The sequence below is a fragment of the Carya illinoinensis genome, chromosome 5 (assembly GCF_018687715.1).
Source record: "Carya illinoinensis cultivar Pawnee chromosome 5, C.illinoinensisPawnee_v1, whole genome shotgun sequence".
Taxonomy (NCBI): domain Eukaryota; kingdom Viridiplantae; phylum Streptophyta; class Magnoliopsida; order Fagales; family Juglandaceae; genus Carya; species Carya illinoinensis.
The window spans coordinates 11709445-11731174 of NC_056756.1; the positions used below are offsets into that span (position 1 = coordinate 11709445).

The 21730-nt window shown below is 35.3% G+C and overlaps 2 protein-coding genes across 2 annotated transcripts; one reads left to right on the forward strand and one right to left on the reverse strand.

The window, feature by feature from the left end:
• Window positions 1–3923: 3923 nt before the first annotated feature.
• On the reverse strand, window positions 3924–5487 carry LOC122309107. The gene is made up of 2 exons (XM_043122475.1): window positions 5086–5487; window positions 3924–4381 (listed from the first exon to the last, which is right to left on the reverse strand). Exons 1-2 carry the CDS (start codon window positions 5314–5316, stop codon window positions 4064–4066), a joined length of 549 nt encoding a protein of 182 aa, XP_042978409.1. The 5' UTR covers window positions 5317–5487; the 3' UTR covers window positions 3924–4063.
• Window positions 5488–11797: 6310 nt separating this feature from the next.
• Window positions 11798–14134, forward strand: LOC122311741 (GSH-induced LITAF domain protein). Its single transcript, XM_043126389.1, has 3 exons — window positions 11798–12127; window positions 13497–13623; window positions 13747–14134. Exons 1-3 carry the CDS (start codon window positions 11934–11936, stop codon window positions 13828–13830), a joined length of 405 nt encoding a protein of 134 aa, XP_042982323.1. The 5' UTR covers window positions 11798–11933; the 3' UTR covers window positions 13831–14134.
• The last annotated feature ends 7596 nt before the right edge of the window (window positions 14135–21730 follow it).

Consider the following 21730-nt stretch of genomic DNA (forward strand, 5'->3'; position numbering starts at 1 on the left):
TAATATCCTTTGCCACGGTGTGACGAGAAGGAAGTACAAATCTGGGTTCCAACTCTTGGACAAATTCTTGGAACCCTTTACCCTCCACAAATTGAAAAGGCAGCTCGTCCATGATAATCATACGAGCTAACTTCCTTCTACACTCATCGGGGTTATACTTCGTATACCCCTTCAATGTTGGCCCCCCGGCCCCACTACTCCCATCAGCCATTTTAATATCTAGTCTAGATTGGCCCTTCTCTACTAAGGATTTTAATATTGGACTCTTCTTGCATTGTTCCTCTAGATGGACCTTCAGATGGGATGTACCATGTTTCTTATAGTGACATCCATACATTTTCCCACAGTGATTACATTTAGCTTGTGGGTTGTTGGGGTCCCCACCCTCTAGTTTGGTAAAGTGTTGCCAAACTATAGATACAGGTTTCTTGCCCTGTGTGGGCTTCGGAGCAGGGCAAGGTGTACTCGTTATAGGGGTAGGAGTAGGGTTAGTTTCTGGGGTAGGGGTGTTGGCTGGGGAAGGTGAGCTATCACTGAAATCCGAAGACATTCCTGATTTTCCAACAAAAAAAAAAAAAAAAAAATTTCAAGAAACAATCCAACACAATCAAAGTGCAATTCAAACTACATTCATAACTATTATATATAATGATGATAGTTAATAGGCCATGTTAATAGGCATTATTTTAATAGGCCATGTTAATAGGCATTATTTTAATAGGCCACTTTAAAATAGGCATTATTTTAATAGGCCACTTTAAAATACATTTTTTAATAGGCATTATATTATTTTGTTCTCTCATTTTTACTTTTCATATATTTAATTTTATAAAATTCATTTCTTAATAGTTACTGACATTAATATTAGTATATTGGTATATTTTTTAATTTTTTAAAATCTTGAAAGATGTTTAAAAAATATGAAAATGAGATATATGTTAAAAAAAATAGTTTATTTACCACATGACAAAAGAAATAATAATTTATGACAGAAAAATATATATTTTTTTATGGATATATTAAATCTGTGTAGAGAAGCTGTACTTTGTTTATTGGATGTATGTGCAGAATGAGATGATTTGACAAAAATGACTTATTTCCTTCAATTTCAGATTGACCCCTATTAGATCCGATTAGTTTCACTTTAATAAGAAAATTTATTTTAAATATTATAATATTTTCATCTCTTAATTTTTGTCCAATCATTTATCTCTATTCCAATTTCCAACGTCTAAAAATAATAACAATAAAAGCAACATTCATAAATCATAACAAGTAACAACTCAAAAAATGCAACTCTGATAAAAATACATTTAAAACTTTTCAACTCTGATAAAAATGCAACTCTGATAGAATTTCAGAACAATAATTTTGATTTAGGGGTTGAAACCCCTAAATCAAATTAGGGTTTCGGATTGGAACCCCAATCCGAAACCCTAAATTGATTTAGGTTTCAACCCCTAAATCAAATTAGGGTTTCGGATTGGGGTTCCAATCCGAAACCCTAAATTGATAGGGGTTTCAACCCCTAAATCAAAATTAGGGTTTCGGATTGGGGTTCCAATCCGAAACCCTAACCCCTAAATTGATTTAGGGGTTTCAATCATGAAACCCCTAAATCAATTTAGGGGTCCGAATCACAATGAAATTAACCAAAAAAAAAAAAAAAACAGAGCATTCAATCGGGAATCCAAACAATCACACAATCCGAAGACATCCACAGCACACAATCCAAACAATCCCATCCTCCATCTCCGATTCAACCCCATCCTACCTCCAATCTCCGATCAAAACTAAAAAAAAAATAAAAAATAATAACCAAACGGAGAAAATCAAAAGGGGAGGAGAAATGTTACCGTGCGGCGTGCGGCGTGCGTCCGGCCTCGTGCGTCGTGCGAGAGAGAGGGATGATGGAATACGTGCGGCGGCCGGACTGGTTGCCGGTGGGAGGAGGGAACACCGAATGGATTAGGCCGAAGGGGGTGAAGCCGTGAAGGGACTCGGGAGGGGAGGGGTCCGAGGGGAGGGGAGGGGAGGGGAATCAGGGGATCGGGGGGGGGGGGGGGGGGGGGGGGCTGGGTTATGGGTTAGGGTATTTAGAGAAACGGCGCCGTTTTGTGGTGGACAAAACGGCGCCGTTTCAATTAGTGGGTTATATTATTAACCCACTAATTGAAACGGCGCCGTTTTGTCCACCACAAAACGGCGCCGTTTCTCTTATATAACTTATATATATATAATATATATAATATATTATATATTTATATTATATATATATAGAGATGCGGGGCGGGGGAAACACGGACCGGGGGGGGTCCGTATCCGTCCCCCGCCTCCGCTGGGGGTGGTGATACGGGCCGGGGCCCCCCGCCCCGGCCCTAACGGTGCGGGGCACCCCGCCCCGCCTATGCGGGGGCGGGGCGAACGGGGCGGGGCAGCGGGTTCCGGGGCCCCGCTGCCCACCCCTAATGATTGGCTTGATCAATTTTTTTAATATACAACTAATTATATCAGTGAAATACATAAAAGAATACGTAAAATTAACTGCATGCACATAAAATTTTTATATGGATATATAGAGTACTTGTGCTTGGCTCCGACAAAGTCAGAGTTTTTGCTCTAACCATGTATAGATAGAGTTTTTTCGGAATCCAAAAATTTCAATTCCTACTCCAAATTATTTTAAAAACTGACTTAAACTCCTAATAAAAACAAATCGAAATTTATACAGCCCTAATTAACCGTAGTGCATGACATTCATGTTCCAGCAGCTAGCTGGCCGGCTTCACCGAAAAAGCCACAATATTATAATAAATTCAGCAACAAAAGAAAACATAAATACAAACTTCTGTAGCGCTGACTATCTTATTTATATCAAGCTAGCACACTGGCTTTTTCTAGACTGCGCTTTAAATAAAGATTTTAACATATTAATTAAGCTTTCCATCTCATCAGTATTGATCAGCTGCATGTCTCATGTCATGGCGAGTCTCTGAATCAGCCCCCTCTTACACGGGGGTATCAAGACTTTGTCAACTGCTGAATATTATTTTGTCTAAGCTCATAATTACCCAAGTTAGAATATGAAAAGTGATGACTTACGTGTTGCTATGCAATTCGATGGGATTACTTCATGCTTCAGGTGATGCATTATCTAATTAATGTTTGGTAAGTTTGTTTCACATACGTATGTACACTAAGATATAAGAGATCATAAGTTTGAGCTAATTGATACACATTTGTTTCATTGACATTGCGGTGCCAACTCGAATTTGAAGTACCCCGGTCCACTTTGTATAATATATATTCTTCACAACCTTGCCCAAGAATTAAAACAAAAGGAAAACATAAAAACCGATCATTAATTTTTAAACAATTTGAGATTATCAATTGCACCCCGGCCTCACCTTAGCTTGTTTAATTAGTTTTTTGCTCCTGTTATCGTTTCTTTTATCAATTAATGTTTTGAGATTTTGCTTTTCCTACAGTACCCCATCATAAGCTTCCAGATGATCTTGACATCAATATAGAAAAAAAATATGTTAACGAAAGTTTAATGGAAAAGTGTTCAATGAAGATTTTGGAACGATTGAGCATTTCTTTAGTGTAGCAAGCTAGCTGTCTCTACACGTTCGGAAGGAATTATATGGACATTAGTGTTTGTTTAATGAGAAAAATGACATTATGAATATATATATTTATATATATATATAGGACCAAGAGAATGAAAGCTCCACGTCGCAATCATTACTAATATTATTCTTTCTATCTTTCTACCATGGACCTTGCTTCTGGCAATGTAGCACTCATCTCTGATCGATCTCTATAAGTTGCCACTTCAATGGCTTCTATTACGAGCCAAACCAAATTTCGCCGAGTAGAAAAAGAAAAAGAAAATAGTACTGGAAGAATGACAGAAAAAGTATAACCAAACCCACTTGTCTCTCCCATTCCATCAATCCATGATGAAAAACTTCAAAATCACAAAGGGAATTTCGAAGAAAAAGTAAAATAAGGGGGAAAAAAAGAAGATAAGGATAAAAAATCAGATAAGAAATGTCATTCACGGAGAACCATTTTCACATTTATCAAAGTGGAGAAGCTGACCGCTACATTTGGGGCAATCTTCGGCCTGTTTGGGCACCATGACATACATGAGACAGCTCTTGCACCCGGCCACGACCAAAACATGGTCTTTATGGTCTTTCTGATCTACCCGGTAACGTTCTCTGGATGAAGGAGAGGATTCCGAGGAAGACTCCTCGCTGTCATATGAGCTTTCGTCTTCTGAGTAGAAATCTCCGCTGTATTCTGCTGTTATCCTTGGATCTTCTTTGGCTTTCATGCCAGTCCTCCAATTTATATAGTAAATTTCCCCTGTCTGCCAACAACCCATTAACAGCGACACCATACATTAATTCCCCGAACAAAAAAGAAAGAAAAGATTGAACCTACTTTGCCTACAATGAGAACTCATGAATTGTCCATTCAAGTTGTGGAAGAAAAACAAACGGTACCATCACAACAAAATATACACAAATTTTTACTTTTGCATTAAAAAATACATGTCTTTATATCTTTTAGAAACTGCAACTCTATATATCTGTATAATATATATACACACGATCAGATACATGAAATCTTTTTCTTCTTCGGTAGACCATGCCTTTATCAATCCCAGTAGCGAGTTTTTGTTTTAAAACCAGCAGAGAAATATTCACCATATGCTCATAACCATCACATGGTCCAGCCCAGAAAAGCTATTTCATTTCGTCCTGTTTAAGATTCGTAAAGTAAAGGCAATAAAGCTAAATGAAAAAGCTTTTTTTCTAGGGTTCTCTTGCGTCTGTCAAACATCATCGATCATCCTAGGCATGCGTGGGAGAAAAGCAGACCAGCAGGTATTAAACAGTCATTGACATGAATACAAGCAACTTCATATTCAAGACTCTAGACCCCCAAATGCTTTCAGAAAGGAACGAAACGAAAAGGAGGTGCAAGATCTGCCATGGTCTAGCACAAATTGAAGCTGTAAGAGGGGTTTCGTTTACATATTAAAAAGAAAGAGAAGAATCTTAAACGGACCTTTAAATCGAGGCATTGTTCCCAGTGATAAGGGAGAGACATATGGGAGTTGAGCTCTAAGGTGGTGTCCGAGTTAGGGAGATGATTATCCGGTGTCTCGTCTGAGCTTGATGACGACCCTCCTATGCCTAAACCGGAGCCTGTACCGCTTCTTGTTTGGTGGTTTAGCGAACAGTTCTGAAGAGACCTCTCTAAAGAAGCAGTAATGGCCGCCATGTTTGGAGCTGTCATTTCTTCAGCGACAGAATAAATCCCAGAATATTATAGAAGAAAGATTCTGATTTTCTCCTGTGAAAGATAACAGAGAGAAAGAAAGAGAGATTAGGAGGTGAGATTTTCGGAAGGGAAATATAGTGGTGATAAGCGAAAAGGGAGGGGTTCGTTTCCCGTAGGAATTTCCACGCCCCTGCATATGCGCGTGGTTATATTGGTAGAAAGGTGGGCCCGTGGATGGGCAGTGGGCACACTACTAGGAGCGAAACATGTGTGCTGTGGAACACACCCGCAAGCGAGTTGCGCGTAAAGTCCAAGAGCAGCTCTTTAATTAATTACTGATTATCATTGGGTTTAACAAGTCTTGAGAGGATTAGATGATCCGTTAAAAACGCATTTTCCAAAAAGAATGCCGGAACTTTCTTTCAACAGTTTCTGGTTTTCTCAAAAAAAGTTCGGTAACATATTAATATTAATATTATAATTATTATTGTTGTTGTTTTTTAAATGGCTGGACGATCTGTGAGAGCCAGCTTGCCCCCACTTGTTCTCTCAAAAATGTGGCAAGAGCCTTGGGGTTGAGAAACTTCGTCTATGGGCCCCCAAAAGCCTGTTGTAGAGCAACGTATTGCATGGGGTGTGTCCCAAACAGGCATGAAATATTTCAATGCTGGCCAATCTACATTTTCAAGAATTGGGCAATTTTGGATAAATGTGTGTAATCTCTCTCTCTCTCTCTCTCTCTCTCTCTCTCTCAGGGTAGAGATATAAATATACGATCATTTAATTAATGCTCCTCATTAGGGGAAAAATGATAAATTTGTATATAGGATTGTGTCATGATGATTCTTGTCATGCATTCTTTGTAGCTACCATATTTCCGGGCTTTTGACGGCTTAGAAAGCAAATGTGAAGGGAGAATTGTCTCCATTGAACTTTCAGCAGGCAAGGCAATTTCTTCTTTGCCTGCATTTTGGTCCACCCCAATAATCTATGAATCTTGATGATTTCTGCACTTACACAGTGCTGGGTTTCATTTATTAACCCTACTCTACTTTCGTACAAAGAAAAAACTAGAGGATGAAATTTTTCTCGTCAAATGAATTACAAATAGGAAACAATCACACTGCATGTTGGTCCAAGGTGTAGTGATCCGTAAATCTTTAAGATTTCAGCTCTCTTCTTGTAGGCCGCCGCCATCTTTCCCTTCTTTGTGCCTTGTTTGAAGCAGTACTCATGCTATATCCATGGTGGTTTTAGATCTTCTCCCCGTTGTGTACGTGTTTTTTAGACCTTAATTACATCTCAATTACATTGAATGCTCTATGAGGGATGTGGTGCATCGCTTTTGGTCAGGACATTCGACATCTCATATTAGTGCTCTACCCAAATTAATCAAATTAGATCTTAAAGTTTAAAGTCTCATTGCATTCAATGATCTTTCGTAGCCCGTTGGCTTTCAATCGAGTTAATGTAGAGTGTCCCATAGTCTGTCCAAGCCTTATTTCATTGAATGCTACCTATTTAGGTCTTATTTCAACGAATGTCTTTTCATGGGGATGTTGGGTACGTACTCCATGATCTTTCCCAGTCTTATCGCATTGAATGTTTTGTATTTGAGTCTCATAATATTGAATGCTCTATCGTAATTTTATATCTTACCATATTAAATGGGTTGGTTCTTAATAGCCTAAGGTCTATGCATGCCTATGTTCCTCGCCCGAACGGTTATAACGTTTAGGGTACATATGATTGTCGCATTTGTTTCTTATTGGATTTGGATGAGAGAGGTGGTCAAGATGTGTTAAAGAGATTATATAAATGATAAAAGATACTTATTTTCATCTGCTTAAGTTTTGGGAGATGCAATTCATACAAACACACACACACACACATATATATATATATATATATATATATATTTATATATAAATTATATAGTATTAAAGTAGAAGTCATGAATTTGAAACTAAACTCTACACTTCACCCCAATTATGTATTTTGAGAATAATCATTGCATTCATAATAATAGCATAAATATCATCTATTTACATTTAGCAATTATGAAGAAGCATCTAATAAAACTTGAGCCTGAAGAAATTCCAAACATCTATTCCATCATAGAACTGTATCATCTACCAAACGAGCATTTCTTACAAGTAATTCAGTGGCTTCATTTCCTTATCTACTCACATGAAGAACATTATGCGTCGAAAAATAAGAGAGTAGTTTTTGTATTTCAGAAATCACAATCCTTTGCTTTGAGAAATTTGGGTCTTTAGAGTTTAGAGTTAACAACTTCAATGATAATCAAAGAATTCCCTTCCAATAACAAGCTAATAAACCCTAGATGCAGGATCATCTAAAGTCCCCTCAAAGCAACCAAAGCGTCAATATCATAATCATACAACCCCACGTCTCACCTATTCATCACAACTAACATAGACCCATTTCCATCTCTTACAATAACTCCGACACCTCCACAAGCTTCAGAATGGAACAAAGCCCCATCAAGATTAAGGCCTGATTTGGTTACCAAATACCAAACTATCTCATCTCATTTCATCTAATTATTACAGTTTTATCAAATCCTCATCCAAAATATAATAAACAATTCAACTTTTTCAAATTTTAAAATAAAATTAATATTAAAAAATTATATTATAACAATATTTTATTTAACTTTTAACAAAAAATTTCATCTCATTTCATCTTAAATGTATAATCAAATGAGGCCTAAGTTTGACTGTACTTTTGTTAGGAGGTTTCCAAGATAAAACCTTCTCTTTACATACAATCAACTGCTGCTTTTTATAGTAATATACCCCTTAATATATGATGAATAGTTATCCACAATGTCTATTAACACACAATTAAATTCTAAAATAGCTTTAAATTTCTATATTTCCATATAGCCGATGAAAAAGAAATAAATTCAGAAAGTAAGTCTGCATCAACTTTCATCATATTCAACACCACATCAATAAAATGATTACCAACCTGCAATAATGGCCAAACTGAAGGACAGCGCACAACCAACACTTTTAAAACCTCTGGACAGCCTAGAAAATGTCTCTCATCTTCTATAGCCAATTGATAAAGAGTTCCCATTTGAAATAATACCCCATTGCAGCAAATTCAATCTTAAGGGAGGACTATTCTTACAAGCACGTTACCCAAAATTCTTCAATCTGTTTGGAAGATTTAAATGCCAAAACCGATGCAAAAAATTTGAAAGATCCGATGAATGAAAACTTTTAACTCAAATATAAAGTGGTTTTTTACCCAAATTTAAATGTAAGAAATCAGTATAAGGAAAATACCTCACTTTATAAATCCAAGCCTGCAATGAATTGTGGTTTTGAATTATCCTCTAGCTTTGTTGTTTTGCATGCAAGGTTAAATTAATAAACTCCAAATTCTTAAAGTGCATATCCCCTCTTATTTTTTAAGAGCATAACTTGGACCATCTAACCTAATGCATCTTCCTTTCAAATCCTTGTTGTCCCCACTAGAATTTTGCAAATGAACTTTCTAACTCCCTACATAAAGATTTAGGCAGCATAAAATAGCTCATTGTGTAAATTGGCAAGGCTTGTACCACTACTTTGATCAGCACTTCTCTACCAGCTCGAGACAGTAATTTTTCCTTCCATCCTTGTAGCTTCTGCCACATCATATCTTTTAACTCCTTAAAAGTATTGCATTTAGATTTACCCACCAAACAAGGAAGCCCCAAATATTTGTCATGATGCTAAGAGAATGAACATCTCATATAGCCATAATAGCGTCAACCTTTTCATATCTTGTTTTTGGACTAATCAAAAGTTTAGATTTGTCCATATTTATTTGATGACCCAAAGCCAATTCATATAGTGCTAGCAGCTGCTTTAAGTACTCATTTTAAGACCGTGTAGCTTGGCAAAATAATATGTTGTCATCTACAAAAAATACATGTGTATCAATAAGGGCTGTACAAGACACTTTCACACCATTAATCAATCTTCTTTTCTCAGCAGCTTGAAGGAGATAAGACAAACCCTCATCACACAACACAAACAAATAAAGTGATAATAGATGTCCTTTATGCAATCATTGTGAAGCTTCAAACGAAGAAGTAGGCACCTCATTTATAAATACTTTATAAAAGACTGAATTTATACAAGATTCACCCACTTTTGATCAAAACATAATTTTAATATAATTCTTTTAAGAAATCTCTATTCCACCCTATTGTAGGCCTTACTCGTATCCAGCTAATTTAAAGATATTATACTCCTTCTCCCTCTTCTCTTCTAGCTCGCTAATACAATACGCAATTTTAAAAGCCACAAGCAGATTATCAGTTATTAGGTGACTTGACACAAAAGCACTTTAACTATCTGATACCACATGAGGTAATATAGTTTTTAGCCTATTAACAATTACTTTAGCCATAATCTTATAGACCACATTGCATAAGCTAATATTTTTAGACTCACAATATGTAAATATTTTTGAAAAAATAGTGGATAAAAACCATCGATCAGGCCCCCGATGCCTTCAAAAGGACTTCACCTCAATAATTAAATATTCTACTTATGCAACTTATTAAGAAGTATTTTGGATCGGCTACCCTTCTATGTTGGATTTCTTGTTTAATTTTAAACCTCATACCTACTGATCCTACCACACAACTAATGGTGTAAGGGATTTGCTTGGGGAAGATGAAAAGAGAATTAAGCTTGAGGCTATTCCGCTGATCTTCACCTTGAAGGTTAGAATAAAAGACAGAAAAAAAGGTGAAATCACGGGGAAAAGGAGTGGCTGAATTGAAGCAGAAAAGAGAGTACGATTGGACAAGAAGAAAGGGACGAGCATCTTAAGTAAGAGTGGACTTGTCGAATGGATTGGGGGAGCAGCCGTGGTTGGCCTGTAGGTAGGGGGGAGAGAGAGAGAGAGAGAGAGAGAGAGAGAGAGAGAGAGAGAGAGAGAGAGAGAGAGAGAGAGAGAGTAATGTTACATATATAATGTATGCTTTTTTGTAAGTTGTAAATTCGCACGGAATGGATGAATGGATGGATGGTTGGGACTGTTGGGAAGACTGAAGAGGCTCCAATGGATTTTTCCTGATAGTGGAATCTCTACTGAACTCTGCAAACTTCTTTTTGTCAGAATGGCCCCCGCTTCCCCTACTTTCTCTGCAAATAATATTCCTTCTGATACCAGCAGGGCTCCTTGGGATGTTTTCCACCCCTTAATAATTGGTATAGTTTCAGGAATTAATGGGTCACGGATCTTATATCAAATTCAAAATGAATATCTATCTGTCAACGCAGTTTTATTGAAGATAGAGAGGTTGTAAGTGTAGCCACGTACACCTGTGCACAGCGGGAAAACATGCAGTGAAAATGGTGAGCTAGCTGAGGTTAATTTAAATTTGTACGATTTTGGACATCCCAAAAAGGTACGATTAAAATATTTAATATCAATGACATGTTTCAGCGGATTTCCCAAGTCATTCCCCACTCCTGCAGATTACGAGGTGTGATGAATTACTGAGTTTAGTTATGTGTAGAGGGGGAACATCCCCTAGTGGCTGTGAGCGTGCCCCTCGTTAATGCCATTGGAAACGCACTCTCCTCTAAAAGGAAATCATATAAACAAGGTTGGTCGAGAGCCTCTTCTACAACTGCAAGCCGTGGCCCGTGTGGAATGCTCCTGCCGGCCTTTAGTGATTATTTCTTCTTTGAAAAATAATGGATACGTTAGCAGGCTTTTGTATGTTTGTCTTGCTTACCGGGCCCAAAGAAAGAAAAATCTTCAATTTTCTGTTTTGTTCCTTCCCGACGTGACTACTGAATTTCAATTTTTGCTTAATGGGCCCTAAATCCGGCCCTGCGTATGTTGTATAAAAATCGAATGAAGGAAGCTATCCTAATTTGAATGTGGGCGTGGGATGTTGACTAATGAACATAAATAAATTAATAATATATGTGGTCAGTTAATTTCTATGAATTGAGCGGAGATAGCCAGAAGCTTCCAGATAGAATTTTCTTTTTTCCCTTCAATATGTTCAAACAAGTCATGCTATGCCATTAAATGTCTCTCAATGCATTGACTTTTAAATCCACGAGTTTGACATAATATGTAAATTACATATTTCCGACTGCCAAAATCAAATTATAAATTCTTGTAAAACCACAAAATATCTTATATTATTACTATTATTATGGCATATCGTAGTTAATATTCAATGAATTTTAAAATTAATTTCTACTTAAATTAGTGTATAAAACACATTATTAAAATTCAATTTTTAAATTTTTAAAATCTTCTAATTTAATTAATCTGGACGCGTAAGAATAATGTTTTAAATATGTAATTCTCAAACTGCACCGCCAATCAGAAGGCAGCAGTAGCTTCCTAGTATTTATCGGGAAGGGTAGAAATGTAAACATGGGGGAATACTGATTATTCTTCCGTTACGGACCTTTTACCAATTACGTCGTCGCTGTTCTGCCTTTTCCAATCAGAGGAAAAACGTGTGAACTGTTCAAAGAAGAGTATAAAATAGAGACTTTCCTCTGCAGTTTCTTTAATCGCTTTGAATTTGATCCGTAAGAAGAGAGAAAGAAGAACGAGGAGGTTGAAACATGTCCAAGGCAGACGAGCCGGTCGTCGGAGTTCCGTTCTATGTCTCACAGAATCCATACCAAGCCGGAGCCGTCCCACCAAACGTGGTCTACGGAGATCCCAAGGGGATTCCCATTCAGCAGACCATTTACCGGGACACTCCCGCTCCTTTCAACTGCTCGTACTGCGGCAACACCGGGGTTACCAACGTCAGGTAAGCAATAAAATTGTGAAGAAATTCGCACTTTGTGAATGGGAAGTTCATTAGATTTAAACTGAACAAGAAAGGTTTATCCCAAAATGATTTGCTTGTTGGATTTTTATCATAAAGACCCCGTTAAATTCATCAAGAGAGTCTTGATCGATTATTAAATTCTATTGAGTTTGTTGCTTTTTAAAAGAAAATTTATTAAGAAAAAGGAGAGAAATTTAGAGCTTTGATTTGTGGAAGTCAATCTTGGTAAATTTCTCTGAGCTATGAAAATTGAGATAGGTATCAGCAATTTAGATTAATATGAGAGGCATGTAAGCTCTTCTTTCCGAACCAAATTGGGATGGATAACAAGGGGAAAGGGTGTTGATTTCATCTTCGGAAGGACCATTGAACGTAATTAGCGTATGGCTCAGAGTAATCCTTCTTAGAGCCTTTAAACTGACCTCATGAAATTGCTAAATGAACCATCACCTAGTTTAGAGACCCTGGTATGCGTATGAGGAGCTTGCTGATGTTGAAATACAATCAGACCTCTAGAATTCTTTGTGGTTAGAATGGTAGCTGTGAATGGTTACTTTCTCAATGTCTTATGTTGTTTCGAGATATCGACAAGAATAGAATTTGATACTATTTCTGAAGTAGAAAAGGTCACTGAAAACTTGAAACAAAATGATTCAAGGCTATGGACAGTAAGTGACCATAACTGGGCTCTTATGTCAATTATTTTTAAGTATTGGGTAGGATTATTGAAAGCGACAACTTTTTAGGCATCAGTATATCAGAGTGGCTAATATATCCTGCACATAAACTCCTGTTGATTTTCCATAAGTTCCTTTCTCTTATCCCCAAAACAAATCTGTAAGTTCCTTTTTGTCCATGTAGGTTGTCACCTTGCATTTGGATCTTCTTGCGAACAGAGGAATCTGTTCTGATGATGAGGGTTTTATTATACTTTTGGATGCCCTATTTCATATCTATAAAATGCCGTAGATGACCCATCTTTATCACTGCATGTTTTGATTCCCCACTCCAGGTCAATAGGCATTGCCAATAAGGCTTGTCGGAACTTTTCTTTGCCAGCTTTGATCTTTTCTACTTGCTGCTTCACATTTGTTGTACTCGTACCTGCATAAAGCCATACTATGTGTGGAGCAGCTCCAATAAATAGATAGGGAAGGAATTTTGATCTTTTGGATCCATTTCATTAAGTCAGTCTAATCCAAACTTTTCTTAGATGCAATGCAAGTTTGAAGACCCGCCAGTTAATGAAATTTGACAAGTTCTTTTTTTTTTTTTAATTGTTCATAGTAAGCAATTGTTTACGTTTTTGAACAACCTCTCTCATTATAATATATCAAACAAAATCCAGATCAAAGCCAAGTTTGGCAGCTGTTATTGGCTGTATGATGCCAATGATGCTTGGAATTTGCTTTCTCTGTCCTTCAATGGACTGCCTCTGGCATAAATATCACTACTGCCCTAGCTGCAAGGAAAAGGTATCAATATAAACTCCCCCTGTCATTTTTTCCTTCTGTTCCTATCATCGCATGCCTGCGTGTGCAAAAGTTCTGACTGGTAATTAACATTGTTACTAATATATCTGATGGTTTCTATTATAGGTTGCGGATTTTGAGAAATCAGATCCCTGTGCTGTGATGGATCCTCCTCACTGGACACAGGAAAGCTTTGCATTGCCTGCATGATAGGATCCCTCCATTATTCAGACCGTGACAACTTGTCTGTTTGTTTGTTGGCAACTTCTTTCTCTTTACATGAAGTGGTAAAGTAAGATTCTTGATGTATATATTTTTAAAATGCTGCAATAACAACCTTCATGTCTACGACACTCGTAGTAGTCTTGTACCATGCAACTAGTATTGTTTTGAATTACTCACGAGCTTTGTGAGATACACAATCTGTATTGTCTTGCACCTTAGATTTCTTATCAGCAAAACTGAGTTTGTCTGTGGCTAATAAATTAAAGATTCTGTATTGCATTTGGACTTACTGCTGTTTTGGTTTTGCTTAATCCAGAGCTGAATCCTTTATATTATGTCCATGTAGATAAAAGCAATTGCATTTGGGAGTAAATATAGAACCGTTATAAATTTTCTAGTAATCATGTTACACCCGTGTACAGCAGGTTGAAAGTGTCAATCAGCTGCGTGATGTGTAATTTTTGTTTTCTTTTATAATTATAATCTGTTCTGATGGGTTTTTATGATACAATTCATGAGTATATTTTATCACGAGGATTGATGAACATTGTGTGTCAGCACCGTCTGCATCACCAGGCGGAAATCGATAACCCTACCATATGGAATGCCATTTCTTTTAAGTTTATGGAGGTGGGGGCTTTATCCTGTGTTATCGGTTATACTTGAGGTCAAACGGTAAGCAAAAGAAAGGAAGCCCATTGGCATGTCTTCTTCTTCTGGGGCCGAGCAGTGAATCACTAGTAGTTGGAGCTCCAGTCTTGGTGGTCAGTTAAGGAATTAATAAATATAATGTATTACCATGGCACAAAAATGATCATATTTCGGCCCCATGATTCCAAAATCCTCGATTTTCCATTGGATTATTGGTGTTGTTCTCAACCCTATGAGAAAATGCTGAAATTCTCTCTCATATTAGATATATTCAGTTTTGAGAATATAGGCTAAAGTTTGTTACACAAATGATAAATACACGGGAGGCTTTTACATGAACAGTATCGTGAACAGTTCCTCAAATCTGTTATTCAGCTCCCTCGATAACGGGGGTCTTAAGAAAACACTATATTTTGACAGAAACTTGAAAAAAATAGAGAATAGTAAGGAAAAAATAAAAAGTCGGTTGTGGTTTAATAATGTTTACAACTGAGTCATTATATTACTGTCTAATCTGGCCTGTGCTAAAAATTACAAAACTGTTCTGGTTCTTGTTATCACTCTGGCTCTGGATATATATTAGGAATGTCTTACTCACATTGAAACGCTAACAAGTATTATTACTTCTTTAGACACTTCTTGGGAGGATAGCTCATGTGCAGATTGATTATGTCAACACAGCAATTTTTTATTAGCCCCTATATACAGTAAGATGCTCGATCAGTGGGTTAATGCAGAACAGATACTCATACATTCTTCCATTGATCGACATCATGTATTCTAGTTCGCATGCAGCTTGCATAATCGTATGGCCGCGTGCAAACTACAAAGAGCCTCTAATTAGGGAGGGTTGATTTTGGTTGGGTTATTGTCGACCAATATATATCATATTAAGGTTGTGTTTGGCTATAAGGAATTTTCATCTTAAACATAAAATTCTCATCTCATCATTACAACTTTCTCAAATTCCTATACAAAATATAATAAACAATTTAACTTTTTCTTAATTTTTTTTAAATCCCAATACAATAATAATATTAAAATATAATATTTTAATATTTAATCTTAAAACTTAAAATTCTCATCTAAAAAGAAAGGATGGATAAATTAAGAGAACAAATATACCTTCATTTTGGGTCTCATGCATTCAAAAGCTTTTCAATGTGGATGCGGCATAAATTAGAAGATTAGGTCCAGCATGAGAGATAAGAGCCCGTCACGTTAGCCAAGGCGACTGCCCGTATACCATACAAGGATCCTCAAAACCCTGTCAAATATTGATCATATATGGCCCTCCCTGCCTTTTTAATTAAGGCTCCTCGTGAGGCTGCAGGCAATTCATCCTTGGCTACAAAACATGACTCTCTATCCTCATGCAAGACCTATCTTCCTTATCGTAACTTGTAAATAAATCGTCTTTCTCCAATAGGATGCACTTGTACACTGTTCTTGACCCTATTTATAGGTAGCTAGCTTATGAGCATTGTGTAATATTGGATTCAGATGTGACAGGTAAGATTACTCAACCATATCCTGTCCGTCAATCTAGATGATCCAATCATCTAGATTCTTGTCGTGGAATATATTCGGGGATTTGCATGTCCCAATGTTAGCCGCTCGATGGCTATTGGTAATGATGATAGATCAAACTCCAAACTCCCAAAAATGCCAATCGTCTTTGAACTAAAAAGAGCTTTGCTCACATGTCACTCTGCTATTGCTCAGATGTGATAGTGTGACCATTAGCCATTTCCAAAGGGTCCTGGGAAAATGGGGTACATGTCATTTTGTGTTCGCATCTTTTTCTGCAAATCACTCTTTGTTCATTCATGGTTGCAACCTGTCTCAAACCAGTGGATGAGAAAAGGGGTTTTGACATTTGCGAAACTGGAGAATGTATGGGTTCCCTTGTTCAATTTGGGTTGTTGACAAAACCCCTACTGACACTGGATTGAGCCACCGTCTGGCTTTTCCTTCTTTGTTGTCTCATTAATATTCCAATTCCAATAATATCAATCCACATCTCACCTCAAAAAGAAATACTATTGTCTCGATCCTGATTGGCTCTTGCAGAGTGGGGGTCTTCATCCATGAGGCATGTGTCATTTCATGATTGTTGGATGACGGCTGGGTATGGTTGTCGTCATCTTGACTGGATGTTAATTAATCTGATAGATATGAATTCTAGTAGATTTTAGCTGTAGTTTGGACAATAAGATGAAATGTGATTTTTTAGATAAAAATTAAATAAAATATTATTATTATTTTAAAATTTAAAAAAGTTAAATTATTTATTATATTTTATATAAAAATTTAATAAAGTTATAATAATGAGATAAGATGAAATAAAATCGTTGCTATATCTAAACGTGACCTTAGGGCATTTCAACGCATAAAGCAGCCATATATATGTCAAACACTACAAATTAAGAAGCTTCTTCTTAAAGAATTAAAGAGTAAAGACAGTTACTTCTCAAATCTGTCTTCTTTTTCCAAAGCTTCGATGGAATAGGAAGGAAAGTACACTGCATGGGAGGGGTACTGGACGCATGCATGTCAAAATAAGATGTTGCTACTATGCTGCCCAGCATTTGCCGCTGGGCGTGCCCCTTCTGTATTTTTTTTCTTTTTTCATTTCATATTTTTTTAATATATTTAAAATTTTTTTAAAAATTAAAAAAATACTAATACACTTAAAATCACTTCTTTAATCACTAAATAAAAAAAAAATTAAATTTTTTTTTTTGTGACCATCGGTCACTCTGAGGTGGCAAATGGAAGGGACAGACTACATTTGCCTGTCAAAATATATATCTTTCTGTCATCTGTATGCCGTTGAGTCATTAACTCCCATACGGTTTCGCCTTTAAATTGTTCTACGATGATTCAACGAATAGGGTTCTAGGTACATGCTTTGATCAATATGGGAGTACTCCTCTTTCCAGGGAATCAATCCACTTAAATTTTACTGCCATTATTAGACTGCCTGTTTTGTGCAACATTTTACTTGGAATTAGTTGGTCCAACCTCTCTCTTTATGACTCTAGTAGCGAAGTTTCTAGTTCTCTATGCGGTGGAATAGGGTTTAGCTCCTGCAAAAGCCGTGAGCATAAGAATAAAGGGAAGCGCCTTCTTGAAGTTCCTCTTGTCACCGATCGAAGAAGTTGACGAGATGCGTGTAATTATAGACTTTGTCTCATCCCTTTTTTCACTAATTTTGTAATTTTTGTCCTTGAAAATGAATAAAACAAGAAAATAATCCCAAGTTTTGGTAAAACTTCAATGGGCATGTTATTAAAAAGAAAATAAAAGAAAACAATGCATCGTAAGACTGGAGAGAATTAAGCAGCCTGAAAGAGATCACTAACAATTACAAACAAATACCATTAACAGCTCCTTCCATTTTTTTGTTTGTCTAGTCCACTTGGACTATTAAATCCATTTGCACTCTCAAAATTACGATTGAAGTCACATAAAAATTGGAATACAATCAAAGATATTACAATCTTCTTCTTTAGATCCCGACGTTTTAGTTAGGTCATTGCTAGATGATATGGCTCAAGTCTAATACATACTTACGGTCAGAATTGAGTCAGATATCACTTGTAATACTCGAAGAAGTTATGACATGTTAGAATACTAATACTGAACCGACATGGTCAAATTTTAGCTAAGATTTAGCTAGTTTGCTTAAAAGACATCTACATCAAACTAGCAAAATGTATAGTAGTTTTATCCATCATGATCATTTCATGCCCAAATTATTTTTTGGCCTTAAAATATTCTTCCAAGCCTCTGTCTCCAAAACGCAATTGTTCTCTTGTAACTACTTCTGAATGATGTGGTCAAAATCCTTCCCACCTGGGTGTTGTTTTATTCTTCACAATTTTCCTATGCTTGGGAGATATAATTCATCATGACTCACGATGTTGCCAACCCGGTTCCCAGATGAAAATTTCATATAATTTTCCTTTGTTCTTCTGTTTCTCTTTGGTAAATATATTTGTTGAAAGAATATGATTGTTGAAGAAGACCTTTAAAAAATTATATATGTTAGAATAATATAAACGCTAACAAATTAATGTGTACTTTTTTAACAACAAATAAATATTGTAATACAATTAGAATTAAAATAAATAAAAATGAGAAAATCAATATTTTAATATAATGGTGATAGATTTAGAGAGTTTGTTATTTGGTATTATGGAAAATCATTTTTTTATTTAAAAAAGTCAAAAAGAAAAAGAAAAAAATAACTTACTGAATACGGTGAGTATGAGGGAAAAAAGAAAAGAAAAAAAAGGATGTCAACTAGCGAGTGAGCGTTCTATAGCAAGAAATGGACAATACTACTATATCCTCTAATTTATATCTTATAGAAAAATAATATTTGTAATCATTGAGTATATAAGCATCACATACTTTTTAAAAAAAAAAATAGTAAATATGAGGTTTATATAAAAAATTTAATTTTTTAATAATAATATCACTCATTTTTAAAATGAATACATGACGCTTACATAATCTATAACTGTATATAACACTATTTATTTATATCAATCTCTTTACCCTCTTGACGTGGCATCATAATATGGTACCAAGTGGTGTTAAAAAAAACTAACAACATAAACATAAAAGGGTAGAAGGTTTTAGTTTTTCTCTTTTTGTGTTTTCGGGTTCAGGGACTTTCGAGTTTCGTGGCCGAAGAAAATGCAATTAGGTGTTTTAAGTAATTTGGTATCTGAGGATGAAAGTTTGAATGCTTGAAGAACTATTGGGAACGTGCCTATGAGTATGAGCCATTGAGGAAATTGGTTAGTTGAAGGGTTTATACTTTATGGTTAGACTCCGTGGGCTACTGAATTGTGGACTTGTGGGCTTGGGAATTTCAGCTTATCACTTATGAGGTCATTTGTGTATTGGGCTTCGGCTCAAAAACGTGAAAAGAAATTGGACTAGTTGGAATCGTACCTCGACTGGTTAACAACTTAATATGTTGGGTAATCTGTCTGATCTCGTTACAATATTTTTTAAACTTTCAAATAAAAGACGAAAAATGACTTAATTTTTTCAAATTTATTTAATTTTTTATTAGAATTTTATCAAATATTTTAATTCAGACTATTTTATTATTGTTCACAAACTATTTAACTATTTTTTAAGAATTTTTTATTTTACCTCAACATCTAAACGGGAGACAAATGAGGAGAAAAAGATGGCTGCGAATTAAGGCATTGCCTAACGTACTGCTTTACCGAAGATCAATTCATGTCAAGGAAGAGAGGGAATTAGTACATTTAGTTCGGCTCCTTTGATCCTTCAACACAGGATTTCGACAAGAAGTGTTTGATTTCAGTCTTGGCTTCGATGGTGAATTCTAGAAGATGTAGGAAGCAAAGGTAGTGCCGCTGGCGCTTGTGGTTATTTGCGCAAACTCGTTGATATGGACATTGACTGGGAGGAGAAGCTCCACGAAAGGCCTAGTGTGCATCGAACTAGTAGTTTGGCTGTGTTTGCCAGAAGAAAGTAAGGAAAGATAATTGGAGATGACAACCCAAGTCGAGTTTTCTTGTGCCCTCTGTTTCATGAAAGAGCGTAGCCTTAGGGTATATCTCTCAATTTGTATAGTAATGATGTTCCACTTGTTTACTTCCCCTCTCTTATTGTTAGGAGTTCTAATGTGGTGTACCTAAACTGATTAGACTTCAAATGTGGTATACCTAAAACCCATTAAATCAACAATTATTCTATACATTCTACATCACCAAAAACAAAAATATTTATTTATTTTTAAGTGATTGCTTCTTTGGGTTATTATGTTTCCAACTTTTTGTTTAGAGTTTTCATAACAAGTTTTGCTATGTATAAATAAATTCGCGTATTAATTTACGTATCAATATTGATTTGTTTATATTTAAAATTTAAATTAGTATTATTTTTAATAAAATTTATTTTTTTACTAATTACATTAAAATAATACACATATTTTTACATAATTATACTTGTAACTAAATTTTTCTCTTTATAATACAGTGATTTACATTGATACAAGACATTAGGATTGAAGTGCTACAGTAATTATACATTTGTATGTCAGCTGTAACTCTAGTTTTTGGTTACGTACTTATCTGTGTTCACTCTAGATATATAGTCCTTTTTTTATCAGAAATAAGATTTTATAAAACTAAAAGGAAAGACATAAAAGGAGCGAATGGGGATCCCAACAAGACATCGTGTTACAATCACACAGGCATATAATTGAAAGCAAAAAACTTTTTTTAAAACAAAAAAAACAACCACAACAACAACAACGGTACGGACCCATATATGTTCCCTCTATGGACTAGTCAATGATGGCTAAAAGAAGGGTTAGCACCACTATGGCAATAAGTTAAGAGTGAATAATGGTACACTATAATAATATAGTTGATCACTTCAAAGCATTTCATAGAGCTTTTCATGACTGTGTTCTCCATAATCTTTTAGTTATTTTTTAAGAATAAATATTTAATTCGACTAAAAGGAAGAAGAGTAATATTATATATAATTATTTTTACATATTTTTTATATATTTTATTGATGTAATTGACTGTATTAAAATTTTTTTAATATACAACTAATTATATCGATTGGTAAGATGTATAAAAAAATATTAAAAAATAACTGGACATAACATTTTTACAAAAAAGAAATAGATGATTGCCTGTGTTGGTGGATTGGGTTGCTATTTGCTAGTTGTATTGTTAAAGTATTATAATTGGTTTGATCAAATTCATTTTTAAATTTAATTAATATCAACATTTTTTTACATTTTCCTATTCCATTTAAATTCAATCTCCACATTAGATTATCCATTCATTCTTTATATTAATAATAAAATATTATTAAATTAATATTTTTTTAAAAAGTTATTTTTATCACATTTTATAATTCTACCAATTTAATATTATTAATAATTATATTATAATTAAATTAATATTATAAAAACACATTTTCAAAAGTCATTTAATTTTAATAAAATTCTATCGAAATTTCTTCATTACTAAATATCTTAACCAAATATCTAGCAATATATGAGAATTCATGTAAAAAAAAATTTGCACTTACATAAATCAAGAAAACACCTTAATTACAAAACACCTACATAAACACCTAAAAGAAATCTGCACTTCCAACACCATCTTAATTACAAAACACCTACATAAACACCTAGAGGAAATCTACACTTCCAACA